At 43.8% G+C, this 14,376-nt stretch overlaps 1 protein-coding gene across 5 annotated transcripts in view; it reads right to left on the bottom strand.

Annotated features, from left to right (window-relative positions):
* Positions 1-14,376, bottom strand: part of Sv (paired box protein shaven) — a 236,216-nt gene that overhangs the window by 12,925 nt on the left and 208,915 nt on the right. For all 5 annotated transcript variants that reach the window (XM_076800067.1, XM_076800068.1, XM_076800070.1 and 2 more), the window contains exon 6: positions 3,112-3,368. In XM_076800067.1, the coding sequence (XP_076656182.1) occupies positions 3,112-3,368 (257 nt within the window). The remainder of the gene's footprint in view (positions 1-3,111; positions 3,369-14,376) is intronic.

Genomic DNA, 14,376 nt, shown 5'->3' with positions numbered 1-14,376 from the left:
TAGTAAACCCTGAATATTGAGCTCTGAATATTGAGCACTCAATATTAAGGACTTCTCTGAATATTAAGCACTTCCATGAATATAGGGCTCTGAATATTGAGCCCTGAATATTGAGCCCTAAATATTGAGCTAAGAATATTGATTACTGAATATTAAGCACTTCTCTGAATATTGGGCTCTGAATATTGAGTCCTGAATATTGAGCCCTGAATATTGAGCTCTGAATATTGAGCTAAGAATATTGATTACTGAATATTAAGCACTTCTCTGAATATTGGGCTCTGAATATTGAGCCCTGAATATTGAGACCTGAATATTGAGCCCTGAATATTGGGCCCTGAATATTTGGCCCTAAATATTCAGCTAAGAATATTGATTACTGAATATTAAGCACTTCTTTGAATATTGGGCTCTGAATATTGACCCCTGAATATTGAGCCCTGAACATTGAGCCCTAAATATTGAGCTAAGAATATTGATTACTGAATATTAAGCACTTCTCTGAATATTGGGCTCTGAATATTGAGCCCTGAATATTGAGCCCTAAATAGTGAGCTAAGAATATTGATTACTAAATATTAAGCACTTCTCTGAATATTGGGCTCTGAATATTGAGCCCTGAATATTGAGCCCTAAATACTGAGCTAAGAATATTGATTACTGAATATTAAGCACTTCTCTGAATATTGGGCTCTGAATATTGAGCCCTGAATATTGGGACCTGAATATTGAGCCCTGAATATTGAGCCCTGAATATTGAGCCCTAAATATTGAGCTAAGAATATTGATTACTGAATATTAAGCACTTCTCTGAATATTGGGCTCTGAATATTGAGCCCTGAATATTGAGACCTGAATATTGAGCCCTGAATATTGGGCCCTGAATATTTAGCCCTAAATATTCAGCTAAGAATATTGATTACTGAATATTAAGCACTTCTTTGAATATTGGGCTCTGAATATTGACCCCTGAATATTGAGCCCTGAACATTGAGCCCTAAATATTGAGCTAAGAATATTGATTACTGAATATTAAGCACTTCTCTGAATATTGGGCTCTGAACGTAAACATTACACAGCTCTCGGGTATGTCTCCTGCCCGATTCATGACACTGACATGACCCGCGTTGTTGACATATATCGAGAATTCACCGTATTTCAGCGCACGCGTCTCATTCTTTTTCCAGGAGCAGTCTTGTTGCTGATCACTATCTTTCTCTGATCACTCCAGTTTCTTTTGGATATTACTACTGGCGCAAAATAGGAGAAATTTATTTTTGGAGTGGCAGAGGTCGGGTTTAAGGTACGACTGCATAACGCGAGAAAGAATTGTACAGTACAGTCTTGATCTAAGCCGAACGGAGCTACACGATTCTAGTCGCCTATCCCCTCCACTATACCCGCGAGGTGCCCAGAAGCTCGAGCTGCCTCAGTCCGCGGTTATACGTCCTTTTCTGCGTTCGGTCACAAGAAAACGGTAACCCTACACGATCTATGTCACAAAATTCGAGGATTGGGCTTAGATCAAGCCCTCACTGTAGCTGGACCAGGCTCGGGCAGAATTCTCAACACTAGATTTACGGGAAAATGACGGGTGCTATATTCTTTAATTTACAATTATTATAAAATTATTTAACACATTCATTTCTTGGGACATATATTATGACAAAAAGCTGGCTGAATATATTCTTGATATTTTTACAAAACAATCCAACCCGGCCACTCCTACTGCTCCGTAAACCTATTATTAAAGAATCGAGACCATCAATATCTGCAAGTACAGTGAATTCTCGATATATGTCAACAACACGGGTCCTGTCAGCGTCGTGTATCGTGTAGGAGACGTAACCCGAGCCGTGTTATGTTTACCGAGGTCTCTCGAGCTTCGTGGTTCCTCACAGGGTAGTGGGGATAATTCCGCGACATTTATCATCGAGGCCTTGGCGACATATATAGAGAAATCGCTGTATCTCTCTTTCTCTCTCAAAATATGCCGATGCTAGAACCTAGATGGCAAACTAGACTATTCTCCCCTAGACGCAAAAGAACGATTCGAGTCCCGGGTTAGCCACGGGTCGTGGGTTCACGGAAGAACAAAAGCAAAGTGAATTGGCCACGGTCGGGTCGCAGAAGCAGCCCTCGCGACCCGTTCGCACCTCGAAAAATTAATAGCCGATCGCGTCAGGTTCGCGCTGCAGAAAATCTAGAGCCTCGGTCGCTTCGGGCTCGCGGCGGTCGCAGTCACGTGTACGCGGCACGTGTCGGGAATATTTCGGGCCGCGTTATTCACGCAACGACAGGAGAATGAATCGCGGCACGTGCTGCCCGACATTTGACTGATAACCTTGCCCGTGCGTGTGGCTAATCTTGGTCGGATCGAGAGTAGAGGGAGAACTCGAGGCGGCTCGATCGCTGGCAAATAAGATGATCGTACGGGCGTCCTTTCGATCAGATTAGAAACTGTTTACCCCGGGAATAATAGCGATAAGCTAACCACCGATTGAAATAAACAGCATTGTTTGGGGATCGATGGGTCGTATCTTTGCACGGTAGAGAAAGAGACCGAGGGTGGGGGGTAGGCGATCATCGCGGCCCTTTTGTCTCCCGTTAAATAAGACGAAAATCCCGGGACAATGAGATCTTAGAAATTCAGCAGGACGAGAGCATCGTCGGCCCGGTTTCCGTCGGCAAAACGGTTCAACTCTTCCATTGTTATCCTCTCCGGGCTGCTCGGCGAAACTCGTGCCGATTACTCGGCTGTGACCGGGCCCGATCCAACAAGTGATATCTTGTTTCTTGCCTCACTTTATATAACGCCGCGCGCTAACTATTGTAAGTGAAATGTAGCCGCGATGCATTGCGATCCGATCCGATCTTCGGGTTTATATAAGCGCGAGCTACGGCGGTTTTTCTTTTTTTTTTTTTTCTAGCCCCCTCCACTATCGTGTCGATGCGAACACGGTTCTCTCGTTTCCTAGCTAAAAGACCGTGTCCGTTTTCGCGGTGACGTTTTCTGATCGCGAAGAGAGTCATCGTCGGTGCCTACGGCGGAAGAGAGTGTACACGTTTTATCGGAGGATCATCGACACCGGAGGATTTTCAATGACTCACCGTCGTCGGTGCGTTTTCTCTTGATGCTGTTGCCGTTCGGGTCCTGATGGTGGGCAGGGATTCCCAGGATGCCGCTGATGCTGTAAGCGTTGGGAGCGGTCGCTGCAGGATGACCCGCCGCCGTTGCAGGTGCATGGGCTATCACCGACACGGAACCGCCTGATCCTGGCTGACCTTGTTGCTGACCTTGCTGCTGCTGCGCCTGCTGTTGCTGATGCGCGTGCTTCGCCTTCTCCGCCGCTTTGTTCCTCACGATCCTGCGAACAATGGCCCAGGACACTGCATACAGTTACCGGTCATCGGAAAAACGACCAAACGCGGCTCACGGTTCGCTCCCACTTAACGGGGCATTCTTATTTTCGAGGACGTTTCCGCGCCACACTTCGGGAATTTCTTCCAGGGAAATCGTCGAACTTTTTGTTTTGAAATTTTGCACACGTGTTTACCGGTATCTGAAGCACGCGTGTGATTTTTTTCGGGTCAAAATTTTCAAATTTGAGCGAGTTATATACGTTTCTATGGAGCACGCTTTCAAGCGGTGCTCCGTGGGTTTGAGTGCCAAATTTGCGAAGTTTTGGGAATTTTTTTCGAGGGAACTATTGAAGCTCTTAAATTAGGATTTTGCACACGTATTCATTAGCATTTGGAGTGTAAGTGTGATTTTGTTTCAAGTAAAAATATTCAAATTTGCGCGAGTTATATATATTTTTGTAGAGCCTGTTTTCCAGCGGTATTCAGTGGGTTTGGGTGCCAAGTTTGCTGAGTTTTGGGAATTTTTTGCGAGGGAACTATCGAACCTTTTGCACTGCGATTTTGCACTGACGTTTATGGGTATTTCAGGCGTATTCGTGATTTTTTATAAGTGTGAGTAATAAAGATTACATGAGTTATATATATACACATTTTGATAGAGCATGTTCTATTCAGTGTCAAATTTGCCAATTTTGCGGAATTTTTTTCCGGAGTACTATTGAAGCTCTTAAATTAGGAGTTTGCACACATATGCATTAGCATTTGGAGTAACCTTGTGATTTGTTTCAAGTAAAAATAATCAAATTTGCGTGAGTTATACATTTTTATATAGAGCATATTCAGAAAAATATGGCCCGACGGTCGCCACGATTCCGGTCTTTCTACTGATCGGAAAACAAGGATAATTGTTCGTTAATTAGTATAAATGTGGCCCGAACTAAAAGAAAATATTACATCATGATTATCTACAAAATGGAATCATTTTAAAGTCAGGTTCTCCGTCTTCACCGTTGCTTAGCAACCAACTCCTCAAATTAAACGATAACACAGGAATCATTTTGCGGACCAACACACCGCAGCATACGAGGACGACTCTGCACACCTCAGGATGATCGAGTACAAAGTTTCAAGGATCACAGAGAAGATCGCTTGGATTTCGATTGAACTGCCGAGTAGAAATGGCAAGCCGGCAGTTTTTCGTGTCGTAGTCAATTCCGAACCTGTTCTGGAATGATTAGACTTCGGTGCTCGAGTCAGGGGTTACGGGATGATTAATTACGATTACGCGGGTCAGTTCGCGCCGAATCATTCTCCTATGGGCAGTGCACTTACTGTAGTGGCCACGCACTCGAGTACGCATCAGCACTCTTCGCGAGTGCTCGCTGTGTATAGTGTTGTACAGTGTATATAGAGGATCTCTCTCTCTCTTTCTCTCTCTCTCTCTCCCCCTCTCTCGCCATTGTTACGGGACACAGGCCTCCCCGCCTCCGATATAGAATAGCCTAACGTGACTTTGCGGAACGGTCGCGTATCATAATCACATCAAGGAGTAGTCCGCGGACATCAAGCAGCTATAACGAAGTTCCGCAAGTCCATCTCCCTTCACCCTTTAAGCCGCCATCCGGCACATCGTGCACCGACTATGCTTATTATCCATGATATATTGTGCGTGCGGTTTCAATGGTCAGCCGGCTGGACGTCGGTATCAATTATCCCGGCGAATGTTCACTGTGCCGTTGTTAATCTCGCAGGAGGTAGGATCCGTTGAAGTCGCGGAAGATGCTGGGGACCCTTCCGGGTTGCACCGGAAGTCCTCCAGCGCCGACGCTTCGACGAAACTTTCTCGCATCACAGGTTCAATATGCGAAACTTCATCCGGGCCAATTCTAACGCGATAAATTGTTTACTGTGCAAAAGAATTTTCGGCTCTACTTAATTGTAATTTTATTTTAGGAATTTTTGATTTATTTTATTGGGTTCTGTGGTGGACGGTCTTTAAAATGAAAAGAGGTTAGGTTTAATATGCGATTCGTTCATCTGGGCCATTTCTAACGCGATAAATTGTTAACTGTGCAAAAGAATTTTCGGCTCTACTTAATTGTAATTTTATTTTAGGAATTTTTGATTTATTTTATTGGGTTCTGTGGTGGGCGGTCTTTAAAATGAAAAGAGGTTAGGTTTAATATGCGATTCGTTCATCTGGGCCATTTCTAACGCGATAAATTGTTAACTGTGCAAAAGAATTTTCGGCTCTACTTAATTGTAATTTTATTTTAGGAATTTTTGATTTATTTTATTGGGTTCTGTGGTGGGCGGTCTTTAAAATGAAAAGAGGTTAGGTTTAATATGCGATTCGTTCATCTGGGCCAATTCTAACGCGATAAATTGTTTACTGTGCAAAAGAATTTTCGGCTCTACTTAATTGTAATTTTATTTTAGGAATTTTTGATTTATTTTATTGGGTTCTGTGGTGGGCGGTCTTTAAAATGAAAAGAGGTTAGGTTTAATATGCGATTCGTTCATCTGGGCCATTTCTAACGCGATAAATTGTTAACTGTGCAAAAGAATTTTCGGCTCTACTTAATTGTAATTTTATTTTAGGAATTTTTGATTTATTTTATTGGGTTCTGTGGTGGACGGTCTTTAAAATGAAAAGAGGTTAGGTTTAATATGCGATTCGTTCATCTGGGCCATTTCTAACGCGATAAATTGTTAACTGTGCAAAAGAATTTTCGGCTCTACTTAATTGTAATTTTATTTTAGGAATTTTTGATTTATTTTATTGGGTTCTGTGGTGGGCGGTCTTTAAAATGAAAAGAGGTTAGGTTTAATATGCGATTCGTTCATCTGGGCCATTTCTAACGCGATAAATTGTTAACTGTGCAAAAGAATTTGTGGCTCTACTTAATTGTAATTTTATTTTAGGAATTTTTGATTTATTTTATTGGGTTCTGTGGTGGGCGGTCTTTAAAATGAAAAGAGGTTAGGTTTAATATGCGATTCGTTCATCCGGGCCATTTCTAACGCGATAAATTGTTAACTGTGCAAAAGAATTTGTGGCTGTGCTTAATTGTAATTTTATTTTAAGAATCTTTATTTGTCTCATTGGGCTCTGAGGTGGACGATCTTTAAAATGAAAAGAGGTTATGTTCAATATTCGGTCCTTCGTCCGGGCCAATTCTAACGCGATAAATTGTTAACTGTGCCAAGGAATTTTTGGCTCTACTTAATTGTAAATTTATTTTAGCAATTTTTTATTTCTCTTATTGGTTTGGTCTCTTAAACTCTTATTGGTTTTCTGTGGTGGGCGGTCTTTAAAATGAAAAGAGGTTAGGTTCAATATGTGGTCTTTCATCGGGGCCAATTCTGACGCGATAAATTGATAACTGTGCAAAAGTATGTTTGGCGCTACTTGAGTGTAATTTTATTTTAAAAATCTCTATTTGTCTCATTGGGCTCTGGGGTGGACGATCTTTAAAATGAAAAGAGGTTAGGTTCAATATGCGGTGCTTCATTCGGGCCAATTCTAACGCGATAAATTGTTTGCGAAGGAATTTGTGGCTCTTGCAATTAAACAATTACAGGATTTTAAAACCTGGACAAATAATTCCGCGACCCACATATGGGTGACACGGCAGTCGACGTGTTAATAGACAGAGAAATAAATAAATAAATGTGAAACAAATGCATACAGGTTCGGGGCAATTGATGAATTTGTTTTTCCTGTTTGATGAGTTGAAAATGGAGGATCGGTGGGAATATGTTGCGGTATGTTTGCCGTTTTTCTGGATTTAGTGGTCCCAGTGGTAACTCTTCGGCGAGCTCCACCTACGTACACGTGCAATGGGGGAGTGATTTCTCATCGGGACGAGCCGGCGCGTAACGGATCGACATTAAGTCCTTCGTTTCTGTCGTGGATGTGTTTGCGGGCTAGGTAATCGTGGGGGTGTGAGCTACGGCGATCAATCAGATGACACCTGTTGCCCAATCTCCCTGGCTCGTTCGCCACCTTCGCCAATTCGCAACAATTAGCAACGATCCTTATCAGGGTCAGGGCTCTGGGGTGGGTGGATACCCGGGGATCCTAAATCGTTGTTCTGCCCGGCCATCTCGGACCTCTTGCTCCTCCGCAACGCTGATTAGCAGCAAATCGAAAATACCGGAATAATTAGCCAAATAACTACCCCTTGCGCAAACACTTGGCTCGATTATATTTTCGGAAATTTGGATCGATTTTAAACCTGTTTCCCCGTTTTTCAGTGTTTTATAAACCATTCGCAGTCACAGTTTTACGATTGAAAAAATAAATGTTAAACCCTTGCCCTGCAATATCGAGTCGTACTCGTGATAATGATTCTGAAGAGAGTCTAACAAATATTTATGTTATTAATTTCCTTTAAACTGAAACAAAATTCTATTTTGGCGCTGGTAATGTACAGCTATTGAAGAACATATAGGCATACAATAAATATATATTTTAAATGAAACGGTTCTCATTACTGAAACCGTAAAATAAATCGACGTAAAATAAATAAACAATTGACTAGATTGAATCTTTGCCGTATCTTTTTGGCGAGTTAAATGATTGACGAATAAAACGATTTTTTAATAATAATAGGGCGAAGAAGAATTGCAGTTTTCGCCAAAAACCGAGCCGGGATGTTGGAAATTAGGTTAGGCATGGTTTCCGCGAAATTTTGCAGAATGTAACGGGTCGAGCATAATGAGCACGATCAGCAGGTCTAATAAGTGCAACGTGCGGAGAGTGTCCGTACAACAGGTGCAGATTTTATCAGCGTACAGATGGTGTGAACCGTTGCCATACGGCGCGTATTCGAACAAACGGGAGCATTTCGTTGAAGACGGTCGCGCGTCGCGAGCAGAGCCTCTCGTACCTCCTCTTCTAATTAGCATCGCGTTCGATGTGCTTGTTCGTTATCGATGCATTTATAAGTATTAACCGACCGTTAGCCGATTCGGCGCAACGCGTTGCATGATTTATGCAACCCCGCGAAATTTATACCGGACACACTCTATTTCACTTCGCCGGGCTTGTACGGCCATTTCTACGAACCATATTCGAAAAAAAATTACCTCTTACTGCCCGCACGTTTACACTCAATGCTGGAAAAGTGATCCATAAATACGAGAAGAAAGGTGTAGGAATTATATTGTGCAAATTCCACAAGGGCTGCGAATTACATTGCATAAAAATTAACAAGAAAAGAAGGTGGTAAGAATTAAGTTGCACAAGATTCGAGAAGGAAGGGCTAAATCCGGGGAGAAAGGGCTACGAATACAATTGCACGAAATTTAACGAGAAAGGGCTACGAATGAAGTTAGACAAAATTCGACGAGGGCTACGAATTACACTGCACGAAATTTAACAAGAAAGGGCTACAAATGTAAAGTGCAACATTTGACAAGGGCCGCGAATTAAATCGCAAAAAGTTGAACAAGACAGGGCTACGAATTAAATTGCATAAAATTCGAGAAGAAAGGGCTTCTAAATAAATTGCACAAATTCGAAAAAAGGGTTGCAAAATAAATTGCACAAAATTTAACCAGGAAGGGCTACGAATTAAATTGTACAAAATTCAAGAAGAAGGGGCTACGAATCAAATTGCACAAAATTCAAGAAAAACGGCTGCGATTTAAATTGTACAAAATTCAAGAAAAAGGGCTACTAATAAAATTGCACAAAATTCAGGAAGAAGGGCTGTGAAGTAAATTACATAAATTGAAGAACAAAGGGCTGCGAATTAAATTGTACACAAATTCGAAAAGAAAGAGTTACGAATGAAATTGCACAAAATTCGAGAAGAAAGGGCCGTGAGTTAAATTGCACGAAATTTAACGAAAATGGGGTACGAATGAAATTGTACAAAATTCGATGAGGGCTACGAATTAAAGTGCACGAAATTCAAAAGGAAATGGGTGCGAATTAAATTGTACACAAATTGGAAAAGGAAGGGCTACGAATAAAATTGCACAAAATTTGAGGTGAAAAGGCTACGAATTAAATCGCACAAAATGTATCGAGGACCGCGAATAAAATTGCAGAAAATTTACCAAGAAAGGGCCAGGAATAAAATTGCACAAATTCGAGAAAAAGGGCTACGATTAAAATCGTCCAAATCCAAGAAAGAACGGCTACGAATTAAACTGTTCACATGACAAATCAACAAGGAGACGGTGAAAACAGCGACTTTCGAAAATTACTCGAGAATGCTCGAAACCACTAAACAGAACTATCAGAGACCTATCAAAGAAACAACCAGAGAGAATAAACCGAATAAGAAGCTATAAGACACAGAAGGTTTCTAGTAATTAATAATCTCTGACCACAAGTCTCGAAGACGTCTCAGCGGTCCCAGTTAGGGAATTTTGTTCGACTGCTTTTTAAACATGATCCTGGAGTTCCGAGCAACGGTGGATTTTATTGCGGGTTCGCGGCCGCTCGTGGAACAGAAAGAGGGTGAAACTGTCGCTGCTGGAAAATCACATGGCGGTTTCCATTCACGAGGGGGATGGGCTCGGATCCTCGCCAATCCTTCGCGGGGGTGAAAGAGGAGAATCCTCCTTCGGCTTCTCTTTCTCCCGCAGGTCTCTCCTTCGGGTTTGCCGTGTCGCTCTCACGGTTGCAACGCCTCGGAGAAGCCAGAGGTGGCGCCCGGAGGATGGCTGGGCAGAATTATGAGGGTAGAGCGTGTCGAGGGTGCCACGTGGGAAGAAGCTATGCCTCCCCTGGCGCCATCAGATCGTTCCCCAACGGCCACTCCTGAACTAAACTGCTCGACTATCTACCCTGAAGTGCCACCAATCCGGCCGGCGAAGTCGACCTTCCGCCGGCGTCCTTCCGAGCGCGCAAATGTCGCTCATAAAACAATAATTAATCCGAATGAATGCAACATTCTTTCACGTTCCGTCCGTTCCGAATGCGATTCGATTCACGCTCCACAAATTCCCCGGGCTTGCCCAGTCGGCTCCGTTGCGAAATGAATTTCCCGTGTAAGCTGAACCTGTGAATATTCAACGATTGTCGTGCGCACCTTCGCGGGCGCGGATCAGCAGCTTACCGTGCAATTGTAACAGTCATTTCATTACGATGATCTTCGTCACCGAGGTCGCGACGTTCAGCGCGACGCCGAGGCATGAACGACCATCGAACATCTCAGGTCGATACTTGAAGACACTCCTCGAGTCTCGTTGCCTCTCCGGGCCATCGCGGCGTCGAGCAGCAGAATAGCAGAAGACGTTCACAGTGTACGGGCAGAATAGTCGCCGGAGAGAGAAAGAGAGAGAGAGAGAGAGAGAGAGAGAGAGGGAGAGAGGGGGTGGGTTCGTGCCACGGCTCTGGAACCACAAACTTTAATGTTGGCATTACTTTTATGCGCGACTTTATGCCAAGTATCCCATCAAATATATGACCTGCGCTCCTGCACGCTTCCCGGGAGGGCCGAGCACCTTCTCCCTCTCCCTCTCTCTCTCTCTCTCTCTCTCTTGCTCTTCCCTCCCCCCCCCCACCATCACGCTCTTACACTCCCCCGTTCCAACGCGAGGCTAAATTATTGCGAATAAAACTTTATACTCAAATTACCTCTACGCCAACTTTATCGCATTTCGCCCGGTAGACTACTCCTCCCGGCTTCGGCCACCCTCTGACAGTTCAGCGTAGGGGATGGTGACGCCGACTTAAATTTTCTACCCTGGATCCGGGCTAATTTCCGCGGATTAAGCGCCCGTCTTGTTCCCCCCCCCCCCCACTTTTTTCCTACGTCTTCTCAGATATTATACCGAGATCCCAATCGCGTCGTAGTTCTTGTCTTTCGGGGGGAGCTGCTTGTCGGCAAATCACGATTGTACTCGGGCTCCAATGACACGCTCCCGGTGAAATGACGCTTATTGCTGTACGCTTCGGTGTCACGATTACAGAAAATCGGCAACCCTAATTTTTCGAGCTCCTCAGAAGGGAAAGTTCGATTCTAAGACAATTGGTGTACAGAAAGGGTGTAGCAGGATGAGGAAACTGCCCCCATAGCCAAATTGAATTTGCCATTCGATAGCTTATCCGAGGAAAATACTGTGTGCCAATTTTCAACCCTGTTCGCCGACATGGGGGGTAGTAACGGGGTAAGGAGGAAAATCTGGTTTTTCCGGAATTTCTCCTACCCTCTTCGATTAAAAATTCTGAAAAAAATCAGGCATATTTTAGCTGTTACAATGCACATCCATGAATTTTTTCAGAATTTTTAGCTTCGAAATCGAATTTTAGGAAATAAAAGAAGTTTTGAAATGCCGATTTCTTGCAGAAGTTCCGAGATACAGTGATTTCGGTGTATATGTCGCCGAGACCTGGTTGATAAACGTCGCGGAATTATCTCCGGTATATAACACAGCTCGGATATGTCTCCTGGGCGATATATGTCGCTGGCAAGACCCGTGTTGTTGACAAATATCGAGAATTCAGTGTATTGAGTTTACATTTTTACAGTTTTAGTTAGCATATAATTTCTTTAGATTTTTCAAAGTGGGGGGATACGGTTTAAAAAATCATAGAATATACATCTGATGCGATAGGGTGTCCCGGAGCAACCCCTCACCGGTCCAGGATCGTACTGTAGGTAGCGCGCTCGATCGCGGTCTGATCACGTTAATCCGGCTCATTCGCGGTGCTAACGCGGACTTTAAAGTTATTACGTCCCATTATACGTCCCGAGGAGGATTGCGGGGGGATTTTCAGGTGGCTTTCCAGGATTTACCATTCTCGGGGGCAGATGCTGCGAGCGTGTAGCAGTGAGTCGGTGCTCCCTTTTCTCTTGAACCCAAAGTCAAGAAAAGAGAGAGGCGAACCTGCGAATACCGGCGGAGAAGAGGGAAGGGGAAAGAGAAAGAGGGCGCGAGGGAGAGAGAGAGAGAGAGAGAGAGAGAGAGAGAGAGAGAGAGAGACTCGCAGAACTATTCTGTCGAGCTGTAGACACAATACGGGACTCGCTCCACGGCCATTGTACGCCCTTCAGAGCCACACAATGGCTGGAAAAGGTGTATCCTGATATTCCACCACCTCTCGAGAGAAGCTGTAATATACCCCGAGCGTGCTGTACTTGCCGCTTCTCGCTATAGCACGGTGTGATTCTTGAACAAAAGCTGCTCCCGAGGAAACGCCGACCGTTACCATTGCCCCCGCGTTGTCTTTCGCGTTGGGATTAATTATTTTCCTGCCGTAAATCCTCGCCCGGCGGGCTAATCATCAATTAAAAACATCCTGCGTCAACTGGACCGCTGGGCCAACCAATTCCGAACAGTCGAACGCACTTTTCAGCGAGCGCACACGGGGGCTGCAAACCTATCTTTTGCGTGGCCAAAATTATTTTACGAATATCATATTGTAAAGTCAATTATCAGACTGAGGAGATTTTTGCAAAATGAAACTTTTCTTCGATTACAAGGATCATATATAAATCTCGTTTCATCTTCAACAATTGTAATAAATTGAAAGTGAGGGTGTTCCTAAATTGCTTTAATGTTTTCACTGTTTTAGACTACGTCCACCCATTTTTGCCATAAATCGAAAGTGTAACACTAAACCTACCACGGTCAGAATGATCGATTTTATATTTTAGAATTATTGAAGCTATAAACATTCATTTATGGAAAATACGGGAATAAATGTCCTTGTTCGAGCATTTATTGTATTGAAAATTACGGACAATCTCGATAAATTTATGGTTGCCATTTTTACAAGGCAATATTCACCAGACACTGTTAACGCTTGCATTAGTGTTAAATCGGTGCAAACATTTGTACACGGATGAAATATAGTGCTTAGGAGTTAATTCAATTCGAACCTGTTATTTCATGCTCAATACAGAGAATTCTCGATATATGTCAACAACACGGGTCTTGCCAGTGACAAATATCGTCCAGGAGATATACCCGAGTCGTGTTATATTTACCGAGGTCTCTCGACCTTTGTGGCCCCTCACGAGGTGTACCCCATGGTAGTGGGGATAACTCCGCGACGTTTATCATCGAGGCCTTGGCAACATATATGGAGAAATCACTGTAATCAGTTCTCGGTTTCACTTAGAGTTCCTGAATTTTTGGAGTGGGGTCGCTTACAATGGCAGAACACTTGCAAAAATAAAATGGCCGATATTTTGAAGGTTCGGAGGGGGTTATGTACAAATTTTATATAAAATGTGCAAAATTTCGATTTCGGCCCCACGAAAAACGGATTTCCAGTCGACTGTGCAACGGCGAACCAGCCTAAATAGAGGAATAACAGTTGTAGGATTATTTCGTTAGGTTTGTCGGGCCGCAGAGCAGGAGAACATCGTGTCAAAGCTTTCCCCGGCACAGAGGGTGTGTCTAATGCGCCCTAGGAAGCCAGGTAGAAGTTGTATTAAAGCAGAGCATCACGGTATCACACCCCAGGACCGCATCCTAGACGTTTTGATGAAGTGTCCCCACTCTGATCTCTCTCTCTCTCTCTCTCTCTCTCTCTCTCTCTCTCTCTCTCTCTCGCTCTTTCTCCTCGCTCTCGAGTGCCAGAGACGAGTACATTATTATATCCGGGGACGTAGTTCGCATTGTCAAACAGCAGCTGCCTGCTTCGTACACACAACTATATTAACTGCGACGAAGCCGCTAGCATAACGCGTTGCCTGCGAGTGTACTGTTCACGTGCACCGTTCGCAGTCTGTGCGCGCGTGTATGCGTGTGTTTGTTTGCGATTCTCGGCGAACCAACAACAAAAGATGCCCTCCGAACAATGATACCGGCGAGTCAACAGTCACCGAGGATCCTCTAAGCACAATGTAACACGCGATTTATAATATATCGCCTTTGCCGACACCTACCACCCCTCGGATCGAGTCGAGAGTAGGCTATCTACTAACCATTATGCGTCCCGAAACGAACAGATTTATGCCAGCACCGATCCTCCCGTGGATCTATCGATCCTTCGAACTTTTCCCGGGACGTCCACTCGAATCGTTCGGTTCTCGGTCT

Source organism: Halictus rubicundus, chromosome 14, assembly GCF_050948215.1.
Source record: "Halictus rubicundus isolate RS-2024b chromosome 14, iyHalRubi1_principal, whole genome shotgun sequence".
NCBI lineage: Eukaryota > Metazoa > Arthropoda > Insecta > Hymenoptera > Halictidae > Halictus > Halictus rubicundus.
This window is presented reverse-complemented; position numbering and strand designations above follow the sequence as displayed.